The sequence below is a fragment of the Varroa jacobsoni genome, unplaced genomic scaffold (genome assembly GCF_002532875.2).
Source record: "Varroa jacobsoni isolate VJ856 unplaced genomic scaffold, vjacob_1.0 scaffold_486, whole genome shotgun sequence".
NCBI classification, from domain to species: Eukaryota; Metazoa; Arthropoda; class Arachnida; order Mesostigmata; family Varroidae; genus Varroa; species Varroa jacobsoni.
Genome location: NW_019213388.1, coordinates 87,058 through 100,646, shown reverse-complemented (window position 1 = coordinate 100,646; position 13,589 = coordinate 87,058). Strand labels below are relative to the sequence as shown.

General features: G+C 45.0%; 1 protein-coding gene across 2 annotated transcripts in view; it reads right to left on the bottom strand.

Moving 5' to 3' along the window:
• The window catches only part of LOC111260872 (claudin domain-containing protein 1), a 42,252-nt gene extending 29,221 nt beyond the window's left edge, over positions 1 to 13,031 (bottom strand). Inside the window, exons 1-2 of one of the 2 annotated variants that reach the window (XM_022833936.2) lie at positions 12,297 to 13,031; positions 11,861 to 12,178 (exon numbers count right to left, since the gene is read on the bottom strand). In XM_022833936.2, the coding sequence (XP_022689671.1) occupies positions 11,861 to 12,101 (241 nt within the window). In that variant the 5' untranslated portion in view covers positions 12,102 to 12,178; positions 12,297 to 13,031. Of the gene's footprint in view, positions 1 to 11,860; positions 12,186 to 12,296 lie in introns of both variants that reach the window. The other variant, XM_022833935.2, reaches the window with a different exon arrangement.
• Positions 13,032 to 13,589: the final 558 nt, after the last annotated feature.

Below are 13,589 nucleotides of genomic sequence, written 5' to 3'. Positions count from 1 at the left end.
TACATAATGTGTATAAAATGCTGCACGTAGCGCCTCGTACTGCCTGGTCTGTACAGGTTCAGCAATAAAAAGCATTGTTCTCCCTACAGAAAATGACGTCTAAATTTTTTACTAGCCTGCAGCAGAAACAGCAGAAGTCGGAGGAAATAAACGCGGGATGATTTGAGGTGGCTCATTTGATCCAATTGTATCGTAACAGATATCATTTATCTCTTTACGTATCCCACCTCTATACGCCACCTTGCCCCGGTGTTCTCCCACCTCTATACGCCACCTTGCCCCGGTGTTCTCTACTGCATCTCCATGAAGCCGACACAAAGTAGGCACATGAAAGCAACGCTATCGATGATCTAGCTAGTGACGCACGAACTCCTCGCTGCTCCCACTGACGAAGTATCGGCAGCAGCGTGTATTGAACTATTCTGGCAAAATTAGTAACCACAATTTGTACGACTTTCCTGATAGAAGATCGCTTATCGTACCTAACCACAATAACTACAAGCCAGACAAATGGCAAGCTAATCAAAAATGGCTGAGACAGGACGTTACTGTGGTAGTTAGTTCACAGTTGTCCATCAGGTTGACTGATGGTACCAGCAAATGCTTTAAAGGGCAAAGGAAAATATGAAGTGAAAATGAAAACTTATATATGAACACATCCATTTTTTAAATTTTCTGCGCTTCCGGTTTGGTCGGTAGAGATAGCGACGGTGCTTTTGTATTTCGAAAACCCCATTCGACAGCATTTACTGTTTAGAAGGAAGAATAGTGAGGATCGTGATCTACCGTAGAGCTGCCTCATCGAATCAATTAGCGTTGAAAGATAAATTCGCAAACCAGTTATCCGTTCAATCCTCAAACATACAATTTGCTGTTATGCAACACGAATGAACTAACGAACCCGGGCAGGTCTTCAGTCAGTAATAGTAGCACGCCACCAGTGTCCCATAGCGGCTCAATCCTTCGCCAAGGGGCACGTTTTTCTCGTTACATCTCGTCCCTCGCTGTCGAAGTCTTTGATGTTAGATGTTTCAATACATCTTTCCATTCTCTCAACTATCTTTTTTGATGGTATACTGACGTCGTCAAAATATAAGCGCAGCAAATCATGACGGTTACAGAAACAGCAAAAGTGCCGAAACCGGTGATCGATGCTGGTGTCATTGCCGTCGACAAGAGCCAAACACGGTTACCAGTGCCACACCAGCCGTTGGAAAGCGGCCTCCCGCTCGTTACGGCCGCGATCACGAATACGAAAGCGTCGGGGTATTTGTTGATGGACTAATTCCTTTGCGTTTATAGTACGCGTGTCTTCTTAGCCTCTGCCGACCGTTTGTCTTCGTCCGGTTGAGTCTTGGAAACGACGAACGAGGTCTGTGCGATCCAGTCGTAGCTAGCTGTTCTTACCTGGCATGACTTGTTCTAGTCGCCACTCGACGTCTTCTCGTTCTTAGTTCAACTCTCAATTGAAGTCTTTTCGATCACTCTTCGCAGCCAGCCTGGAACATCACCGCGACCCGTCGAACGGGTCTGTAGCTCATATAAATTGGTACTGCTGCTGCTTGCATAGGACGGAACCCAGCGACGCGATTTTCTCGCCAGGTCCCGTGGCCGCCGTAACCGCAGCACCGTTTTCTGCCTTCTGTTGTCCGCCTTCTTCGCGTTATGCCAGACAGTTCGTATCTGCGTGCGCATTGCCGCTGTTCGCTGGCTTGCATGGATGACTTCTCGGCAACGGTGTCGCCATCGCGGCATCAACAGCATACTGGGCTGCGGCAGTCTTCGGCGTTGCACCAACTCCGGCGAGTTGTTCTCGAGCCCTTCGAAACGCCGACGCTGTTGATCGCGAATCAGCGACCGACTACGTCTTGGCACCGCAAAATACGATGAGATTTGCGCGACTTTCATATACGACCGCCATTATACCTCCTTCGTTTTCTGTTTCCTATTTCTTTCTTGCTGCTTACGGTTGTGCGTATTGCAGACGCCTCACTCAATATATGTAAACGGCGTTCCACATCGATGGATAGCTATGTATTAGCCTGATGCTGCCACAGCAGCAGTAATCGCCATTGTTGCACCGATAGCCAACAACAACAACAAGTCAATCTTTGAACATGGCTATTTGTGGTAAATGTGTGCGCCAGCAAAGGGCGTCATAGCCACAACAGATTAAGAAGCTAAGGGGAAGATATTGCCAGGGGTGACCACCACGGAGGTTGGTCGCCCCAACCGCGGGAGTCGCTTTCTTTAGTAGCTGCTGCTGCTGCTGCTGCTGCTGCCGCCGCCGCCGCCGCCTCGTAGCTTAAGTTGCCTAGCAATGAGGTAAACAACACTTGCAAATATAATACTAAACGTGCTTGTCTATCAGCAGGTTGAACGAAAGGAGTCGATGAGCGTCTGGTATCTGAGAGCTAACCGAATCAGTGGCGATATCAATACACTCATAGCAAATGTGACTTGTCTGTACGGATACAAGGTATTGGTCTATTTATATGCCTTTTCGAGATATGGCCGTCACAAAAACTCGCTACAAAGCGACAACGTCACAGAAGTACTGCTAAGACCATCTAATCGTCCCGCATTGTGCCTATTCACGTAAACACAAAATTGTTTGTTATTGCATTAGTGGGAACGGTGACTTGTTTCCGACCTCGTTCCGCTATCATAGATATATGTACCTGAATAGCAGGAAACGGCCTATGCTTAGTTAGCGCAATGTTTTACTATATATATGTAGATGTGGAAAGAAGCTGACATTCTGTATAACGGTCCGGCGTCATAGATGAATGTCATATCAAAGAGAGCCACACTGGCGGGCCCGAGCTGGTAGCAACTGAACGATCACAGAGATCCAAATGATAATTGTATCTTTTTTGCACTAGAATTCAGAAAATCGGCTTTGTTATCGCATTGATAGAGTGCTGCTGTGAAACTGGCGACATTGTTTGTAGTCTATTGGTTGAAATTAGTGTTCCATTATGAAGCTCGCACAACCAGGCGCCTGTTACTCGATCACAATCACTTTTGACTCTATCTTTAGCTACATAACTAGACCGAGCATATCTTATCACACATACAGAAGGCAATGTTTCTATTTAAGTGGTATTATTTTGATGAGTTGGCTTCACGTCATAGCTAGCGTATATCGTAAACAAGCACATCTTACTGCTACTAAGTCCTCTAAGCAGAGCCAGGACTACATGGTCGTGGCTATCGTGATTTCCGTGAGCGTCGAGACGACGGATTTGATGGCAAAACATCTGAATTTCCAGCGTACAATGGCGTCTGTCGTTACAACGATTCTATGCGCGAGTCGAGCTGCATCTATAAGAAATTCGTCTCTAGTGAAGAAGCATCGACGTATGTCTAGTATTATCGTACGCAAAACTATTACTGAATAATAAATTAATGGCAGCCACAAGCTGCACGATTGTTACGACGTATGTAATAAACGTGGCCACGGCCAGTCGTCGTCCGAACATACTGGAGCAACTTCAATAAACAGCATAGGGTCTATTCAGAACGCTCCAATATGATCACTAACGAGCTGATCGTTACTAACTGAACACGTCTTCACGCGTAGAGGCTCCGTCTGAAAGGTTACAGGTTATTCTGACAGGCCGCTGGATTATAAGCGTTCAAGCGGTCCTCGTTGTCAAAAACAGCCGTGCGTATTCGATCGGACAGTGTATACTAGCTCTGTCCCAACTGGCTGACTTTTTTTTTAAGTTTTCATTAATAGTAACACAATAGATACCAGTGCGAAGACTTGTATTTGTTCTCAAAATGTAAGCTGAGCAATCGTTGTTCTATTACTTTTTGGTGATTTTACCAGTTCTCAACTATGGCAGCTTTAATACTTTTTTTGCGCTCTAAGCAATAATTATGATTATATAGATATACTGTAAATGTCAGCTTTCTAGGGCTACTTCCAATAGCTACAGGTATATATTCTAATAGTCGTTAACGGAGGCTGACGCTGACGATTATTACGGTCGTCGAATACTATTTCAGCTCTTAAATGCTTGATTTTGTTATCGGTTTGACAGATGACATATTTTTGTTCATTGTTTATCAGGACCAGGTTAAAGCTAACACGTGCGTCAAGACGATGCGCGAAGGACCACATTACCGACAGCCTACCTAGCACAACAGTGTGGATCCTAATGATGGCGAACTCATAAGCTATACCGGTACAGATAATAAGACACCGACGGCACACCGGCAATTTTTCTATGTTTGCATACGTCAGGTGGTCACACATATTGGTCAGCCTTCGATATATACATATATAGCGCAGTAAAGATGGTCCTGTTTCAAAGAAAAGTTCTCCAATCATGTTTGTAATATATTTGCCTGTAACGTCGCTATGGTCTACAGAATGCATCAAAGATATATAGCCACTTATTACAGTAACTGACTATAAGGAAATTAGAGAAGTTCTCCATATATTCATATTTGCGTCGACTGACTGGGCGTGGCATCCATGTACTGTCTCTAAGACAACTGAATTACAGACCCATTTAATTATTGCTTGTTGTTTAACTCGCATCCCGCATTTACTTTTAATACCCTATGGACAATAACTTCTTTTCGCCTACTAATGGTGAGTAATTGTAGTTTCTGCAAAACGCTTTGGCCTGATTGTCTTTGCCTGTCCATGGTCGGATGTGGCTGCATGCTGAAATGTAACGTTTTTCGGTTCCGAAGTAGCAGGACATCCAAGACAACAGCATTTCCTCGCGCCTATCGAATGGGACTTTGAAGCCACCACATTCACGGACTAGCGATAGAATATTGTACTATCTAGGCTGGGTCTTCCTTTTCTACGTCAACCTTGTCATCGTCTGCGTAACCGTTCATCAGGCCATCGAAGTACCGCCTCGGCTTCTTCTCCGACCGTTCCCACTTCGAGCAAGCCACCGATCTGATCACACTTCTTCAGTTCACCTGCTCCAGGTGAGGTAGTTAGCTAAAACTACATCGATGTTACCACAGTTATTACGTGTCGCAGTAGAAACGTTGTCAAGCGGAGTTCCCACTATGACATGCCGTCAGCCATAAAGCGATTTTTGCTTCTATTCTATATTTGTGTCCTAATGAATACGGTACTGTAAAAAGGTAAAATGACGTTGAGCACTGTGATAACGTGGCGCCACCAATCGATGACTGGTTACTAGGTGAATGCATCGTGAGCCTCGATCGCTGCCATATTGCTGGACTGTGTTCATTTAACTACGTTTTCGGTGAACTGATTTTTCACACGGCTAGCGGTTCGTTTGCGCTAGTATCAACTCAGCACTATTTGAAAGCAACCCATGAATTGGTGAAATGGCCCGATGTGTTCCATAGCTTCGCGGTACGTACGCCAGACATACCACTATTTCCAAAGGTGCTACACAGCGGAAACGGACAGAGCAACGACGACAATTGTTGCGGTTCTGCTCGTTGTCACTATACGTAAACGCACTTTATCGCAATGTCTACGTCTGTCTCTGATCTGATTTGCAGTCGCGTAACTGCCTCCCTGTCTCCCGTCGGCTGATTTCTGCTTCCTTACCTTCCAACGCTGTTATGCCTCTACCACGAGCGACGACGTATCGACTCACACTTACTCCGTTCGTGTCAAGACCAACACATCAGTTTTCAGGGCAACGCAAATAAGCACCGCGAAATGATCGGCTCAAATTCACAAACATTTTACATGCTTGGCAACGTACGGAGCAGAAAGCAGAGACGCCTAGAGGCCTGCAGCCTGTAAACCTATGCATCTCGTTACAGGCTCGCCGGCAGCATGGTGCTAGGTGCGTAGGATCGGACAACAAATCCAACTTCGATTCGTAATTAAATGAGTGATTTTGCTCTGGTTATACATACCTCTATAGCGTGCTTAAGGTATGGGTTAATTAGATTAGATTCATGATGACCCGATAATCTACTGGCCTATCGGAAACATGGTTCTGGATGATCGAATATGTTGTTCCCATATGAGTAATACACTATCAAGACTGATTCACTGCGCTAATGGCTGTGAAAGAGCCATATGCATCCGTTGCTGGCAACCTCACTCACTAAATAGACGCCTAGAAAGGAGATCCGCGTCTGAAGCACTTCTCGATGTAGACTGACTTCTCTGTCTTTTTTTTTTTGCCATGGCAAGTCTTGTCGTGATTATTGCTACAATAGCAGGTATCATTTACGCTGTCAGCCGGTTAGGATTGTCCGAATTGCCAAAACGGTCGACTTTTATTCGGCTGCCTGGGGACATAAGACAAGTATTGATCCGCTGCTAGACTTCGACCGCAATGGAGCCACACTGGATAACTGCGTAAAGTGCCAATTATCGAGAATCATGATGTTAAAACAACGGTATTATAATTGCACTAAGTTCTCCGGCTTGAATTTTGACATGTTCGAAAGAAAAATCCAGCCAGGCGCCGAGTGTCTAAGACAACTAACGGCGACCAGTGGTAAAATTATGACGTTGATTCGGTTTTGCCGAAGACCATTACGGACATAATTCTGTTCAGGCGTATCTATCTGCTTGCTGGAATCGTTCAAACTCGTACAGGTCGATGTTGTTCCTACTGCTTTCGCAATGCTCTAAAGCAGAGCCCGATCTCCGAGCCTTACTTACGAATGTTTGGGAAAAAGCTTTCAAGCCTTACCCCATATTAGTTAATTCTCATCAAGTTTTGGCGGTGGTAACCGTACAAGGGGCGAAAACAAAGTGTCCAGACAGATGCTTATAGTAAGCAACCTTGACTTATACTGCTTTAAAAACGTCATCGCCCTGTTGATCACTACAGCGTCATGTGCCCCCCATCACCGTTTTGGGCGACCACCGCTGCCACTGCTTCAATACATTTCGTGCTGATAGCTCTGTGTAGAGAAGGCGATTCAGAAGCTCGAAGAATAATTCCGTGATTCCGTGATCGACGACAGATGTAACCCACTGTGTACGACCCATACCCATACCCAGTCACCCAACGAGGTGGAAATGCGCAACGTAATGATACAGCGATCGTACCAGGCTAGTCTAATTAGTCCCTACGCAAAAATCGAAGTATGGCGAACAAAACTATGATTTCGTGTGCCTCACATCGTACCATGTCCTACTGCTGTTGTCCGTTATCATGATTAGTAATATACCTGGTTGTATTTCCTTTTCATATTTACGTGGGTAATCGTTACGTGGGATTATCGCACACTGTCGTGCACTTTTGTGTGCCTATTTTCGCTATTTGTAGCTGACGACACAACTTGCACGCAAGTTCACTATTGCTTACACCTCATAACACACTTCGAAATAGAGCAGAATTTTCGCCAACCAAAAAGCGAGACCATTTGATTGGCCAACCGGTTCAACCCATAGACCCGCTGCCGGCTACGCTGCCCCAAAAGACCCCCACTTGGGTTATTTCCAGTAATACTCCTACGTCAGCCAGTGAAACAGTTGCTCGCGCGGTCGAGTGAAACTATTTGAATCAACTAGGCAGAATTGCCGTATCGAATTTTTTTCGATCACCTCCCAGGATCTTCATGTGAGACGCGATGCAAGATATAGAACAGCACAACTTACGCCTGCCGCACGGGATACATCAGGTAGTGTTTCATAAGTTTAGTAATCATTCTTCATCTGGCAGCGCGTTTCCGTACGCAGTCATCTATAGGACTCAAGAAGCAACGTAACGTAAAAATGGCTAGAGTCCAGTGACTTTTTTGATTATTCATAGGGGTGGGTTACTTTGTTTGTACCTGTGTATATTTAGTTTTTTGACAACTTCACCGCCTATGTGGTTCGGTGTTAGTTCATGTAACTGCCGGGTGCGTAGATAATTATATAAATGGACTGAGAAGATAAATATAGAATTTATGTAATCCATATACTAAAAAAGTGAAATGATTATAGCGATCTTGCTAATACCACACGTTGCAGAGACTACTATTTCCTCGACAATGGTCGATTAGTAGGTTTATCATCTTCAATATTTTAGTCACGGTTAGTTCATCTATTTTCACGCAGCGGCAGCATGAGGACGCACAGAACCATATTGCCTATATATGTGCTATTACTCAGCTTGTACTTAGATTCTTGCCGATAGTGCAACGTCTTAGTTACTGATCAGAATGTTGGCTTATTTAACGGAACGTATATTCCGACGTTTATTGACGTCTCTGCCAAAACTGGGTACTCGTGGAAAAGTACTTTGCTCAATCATCTTATGATCTGGAGTCAACAAAACACTAAGGGAACGTTCTTAATAGAAATGTTTATTTTAGATATACCGACGCATCTTAAGCTAATAGCACTTTCTGATTAACGATTAACCCAGAAACCTGTCAGGTCGTTTGTGTTTGAATCAAGGGGTTGCAATACAAAACCTGACTCCTTTCCCTTGAAGAATTAGCCTATCAAATGGATGCTACTTTAATTCATTGATTCGATTATTGCTCAGACCAGATTTCAGAATTTGCTCAATACAAATCAATGGCACCAAATCGAAACGCTGTTCGGTAGACAGAAGGGGCATAGTCTGAAAATTTACTGTGATAGGCTGGCCCTGTTTAATTTTTTCCTGTTCATTCAATAACAGTAAGTTTATTTTGCCGAAATTGATTTTTAACTATACCCGGTCCGTGCTCTGTGACCGAAATGGAATAATCAAAGCCAACTTAGATCTAATTTACATAATTTACCTAAGTACGTGGTCGCTTGCTGTTTCCATAAGCTATAAAAGAAAAAAAAATTCCTATTTTCGCTAAACGCCGCTTTCGCACACCAGTCTTACATTATATCACATTTTAAGCTCGATCCTCAGAGAGTTTGTATCCCGCATGGCAACTAGATAATAGATTTATTTATTTATATATCTATATATATAAATATATACTTATATTACGAGTGTATTGAGAATTCATGGTCGCACTATCTTAGCATAATCTCTGTGAACACTGGACGTTCCACTGACTGGCCCACAGGGTAATTGATATAAACACTATAACCGGCATCACCCATCCGTATCTAAAATCACTGATATTTTTTGCAAACGGTCGGTCTTAATCTAATTATTGGCGATTAAGTTTTGTAATATGGCAGATGGCTACGCAGTAGGTCTAGGCTCAACCAAGTCTAACAATAGGCCCGTACTATTTCATAAAACCTAATGGAGCAGGCAGATCGCTAGGTCCCTGTATCATGCGCAAGCTATTTACCGAGTTAGGCAGTGGACAGCGGTTGAAATCACGATGTGAAGCTCGCGCGAACCCTAAGTACCTACATATCACATTTGTACAGATGAGCTGATCTTTTTATAGCGACTAAGAATATTTGGCAATACAAATCGGTGTTTCCGGCCTATGCTTAACGGCTGCCTGAAGAAAGGATCTTGTCTGGGTGAAATTTGAAAAATCAAGAGCCAACAGGGAATCCCTAACGATTGGCTGGCTGGTCGGTTGATCCAAAACAAGAAAATACACAATGAACGCGGGCTCACGTCATCCTCGTCATCGCGTTCATATACCGTAGTGGCCGTGCAGCCGTCCGAGCATCCATCTGTCGTGATCTGGTGGATTTGCACTTTGCCACTGGTACTATTAGTAAAAATTCCCTTCGTGATTCAGCACTTGAAAGCGGCGGTGAAAGTGGTGGCAGCGTATTCTTCGTGTCTTCAGCACAGTTTCATAGTCTGCTTGCTTGCTTGCTTCTGATCCGTCTAGGGTCGATCCGAATCGACCGGGGGCCCCATCGAAGGATCGGCCTTTTGATCTGTCCGTCGGTAAAAAGGATGAAAAAGAGTGAATAAAACGAACCGCAAAATTGTTAGCGTCGCTTGTATGCGTACGCATACACAGGTCGACACTTACTGAACGAAGTTAGAGAAACCGTCCAGACGCTTCAGCCGATCGTGAGCACGCTACCGCGTCTCGTACGAGGTAACCTGGTTATCATCGGTGTGAGTCAAGCTCATACGGCGTGTAAATAGTGACGGGGTGGGTTGTCGTATCGGAAATCGCGGTCCATACGGTGTACGGTATCTGTTCCATACGATGAGTTTATGTGCCACGAGCAACAACTGTGGCATCGCTTTGAGTTTGGATTAGGTATCATACAGATTAGATAAAATGTATTGTAGAATTACAACAAAAAAAGCCGCTGCCTTTCCTTGCTATTGGTGTCCGTACCGTTTATATTTGAACGTTATCGTTACAACGTTATCAGCTAGCCCCTCCTATAACGTTCGAGCTATTAGTAAGTTTTAAAAGGACAAATAGAACTTAAAAAAGGCATTTCAAATGCCAGTGGCTAAGACAGACGTTTGTAGCTGTTTATAATATATGATTGTCGCTTTTCTGGAGCATCACAGGAGGCCTGTCCATCCTGCGACAGTGGCCCGACCAGGCGAACAAAAGCAACGATGCGAAAACAGTTTCCTTCTAGTCTCAAAATGCGAGACATACACCTGTGAAGCACAGCTATAGAGCACAGATGCAGGCCCAAGAATTGATTACTTTGGGGCAGGTAATAACACGAAAGTACATACACTTCTAAGAGTTAACGGTAAGATTTTGTGAAATCGTTAGCCAACGAATATATATTGAATGGCAACTTTTGGGTTGCAACGAGCCGCTGGTGTTATCATCTAAACGCAAACAACGCCAAATACCAGTCTGTGTCTACGTACCGATATAGCAACTGTATTCATCCAATATAATCAGCCGCCATTTTGAAATAATCGCTGACGTTCAAAACAGAACAAAGTAATACGTAATCGAGCCAGTTATTTTCCAGACTTTTCGTATTTAACGCGTGTAATCGTTTCGTGCAAAAATACGACACACCGGTATAATTAAAGGATGCTTTATACGTGCACAGTGGTTCTCCGAGACGAAACTATTTTACAAAACATTTGCTAGTCTGCACACTTGCCGATGCGTCCGAGTCGGCACATTCATTATACCACTGATGTATCTGATCGAAGCCCCCTTTATGTTCTCGTAACTTAACGAAAACTACGAAACGTCGAGATGAGCTCACGCACACGATCCGCGGCGTGTGGGCGTAACGGCCGCGCTGTCACTAGCCCTTGTGATAATATTCGCATGCTGAGATTCCACAAATTATAGGAGATTTCATATATACGCGGAAATCAGCGCGGCGAAATCCAGCAACCTCTTCGCCGACGTGCAGTGCCTGAATGTACAAAAGCTAGTGAGCGTTTAGTAAAACGAGATTCATTATGTAGTTGTACAGCGCGTATGCTTCATATCTTTGCATTCTGTGTTGTATCCGGTAATTACTCGGAAAATCAAGCAAGCTCAGATACCGTATTTGGTCGACTGATACCAAAACGTACGTTTTACGTGACATGCACGTACCGTACAACCCTGTACGGCAGTGCATGTTTAGCCGGCCTGACAACATTTATTTGGAAGATTTCCGCGTCGCTCACATGTTCCAAGCATGGCAAAATCTATTGAATTGTACATGTACTTAAAAAAGCGACAAAAAAAATGAAGGATGAGATGAAATTTTCTATAACTATATGGGAAGCATTCGTAGTACCCAACTGGTACACACAAATGGAGTTTGAGAATGTTCATGAACTATGTAGCATTTTGAGCCTGCTTTGATCGTATGCTGGCAGCAATTTTTTGAACGACATTTTGCTGATTTGATTCGACCACTGTTTATACGGGCTCGAATTAATCCATTACTTTTTTTATTGAATTGTATATGCAACGATGCATCGGCAACTGTGAATTCTGCGGGTCGGGCTAACGGTTATATATATATATATATATAGGCTTATTTTCGTACGATCAATAGGCCGGTTCACCTGCAGCGGCAACTCACTTGTTTTAGGTCGCTTGTCCGGGAAACATATCCTTAGTAGGCCAACATCCCTCGAGAAATACTCGAGCTGGGTCTCGAACGAACGATATTCATCGGTGTCCTTCGTTAGCGAGTTTCGAACAAAAGTTCGGTTGACGCGAATCTCCATCCATGAATCGGTACCAAACGCAACGGTTAGGCAGAGAAGTCCCAGGACTGCGGTGATGGTCGCCAGCGACAAGGTAACCGCCGAGCAGCACATGATAATGCCGGGCAAACTAACACGAAATTCGTGAAAAATCGAATTCGCTAGATCGCGAACGTCGTGCCTCTCACCACCTACAGGCTTTCGTCACAGAGATTCACAACATATATTAGAGTGCCTCCTTATAATATTTCACCTCGTGCTCTTATACCTTACCGGCTACACAAATCGCATACAAATACTGCCTCTCACCGTATTGTAATACACCGCTTTTTTCGTATTCACCACAAGGACACAACCCCTTCCTATGCTTGTCTCGTTTTTCGATCGTATCTTCTTTCACAGCCTCTTCACGCTTTCGTTCTAGCACATCCGAGACTCGGCACAATAGCAGGAGATGTTTACTATTCTCCTCCGGCTGCGACCTCTAACTGCTGCGAACCGTTAGAGAACGCGAAGCTGTGACCAGAGCCCAACAGCAGCACTATTTCTGTGTTTGTTTCTCTAACTGTTCATCACTCCGACTGTGTCGAGAGGTCCGAATCCTTGTTTAAATCTCCTCCCTTCGCGACCTATCTGCCACAATCCAGCTTGCTTGCCTACCTGCCAACGACAACAACAACTCTCACCAGTGTCCTCCGACCACCAAAGCACTCAATCCCCGAGGCTGCCCTGCCGCCGTAGTGCCGTCTATAGCCGTTTGCCTTTGTGACGACCACCAGTGGGTCCGTACCCAAAGCGCTTGTTCTCCCGCTGCCTTTCGCCGTTGTCTGTAGTCGCATTCACAGCAACTGCCACGAAGTCTTCGTCACCGTACTAGTTTCCTCTCTTGGCAGGCTTCTGAAAATGTATCGGGCCGAGAAGACCCGCTGCGCCGTCTATCGGCCGGAATGTAAATCTTACTGCAGGCTATGTCGTTTTCTTCGTCGTCGTTAGCGGCGTTGGCTGCGGGCTTCCCCGTTTCACAGTGTGGCTGCGCCAGCAAGACGGCCAGATGACGAGCGCTGATCGTCTGGTGGACGGCAAATGGATCAACAGACTGACCGGCAATGGATGGAGCCTTGGCTTAGGGAGTAGAGCACTTAGCAGCATGGTGAAGTCGACTGGTACGAAGTTAACTTGCCGGACGCAAACTGAAAGCCAGACGGACACGCAGACAGCTTTCTTGTTGATTCAGCGTTAGCAGCCAGTCAGTGTGGCTCGAAGTGGACGGCAAGCGATTCGGCGAACGCCTTAGCGGTCGCAGCCGCATCAAGGAGTCGGCGTCCGAAAAGGAGAGCATAGACAGTGCCATGCGGTGCCGGCAGCGGCTCATAGAAGGTATACATTTGTATGTACGTACGCATCTGAACAAAGACGCTCAATGCGACGGCGACGACTGTAGCGCTATTTACTTTTGCTCTTACCTTATTATTGCTACGGCAACGTTCGATGATAGCAGCTGCTGTCGGCCGTCATCGAGCAGCGTCGCTTTCGTAGAATAGATCGAACGATGATAGTCTGTTGCCGGTTGCAACGGGAGAAGTGTGTGTGTCGAAGACATCA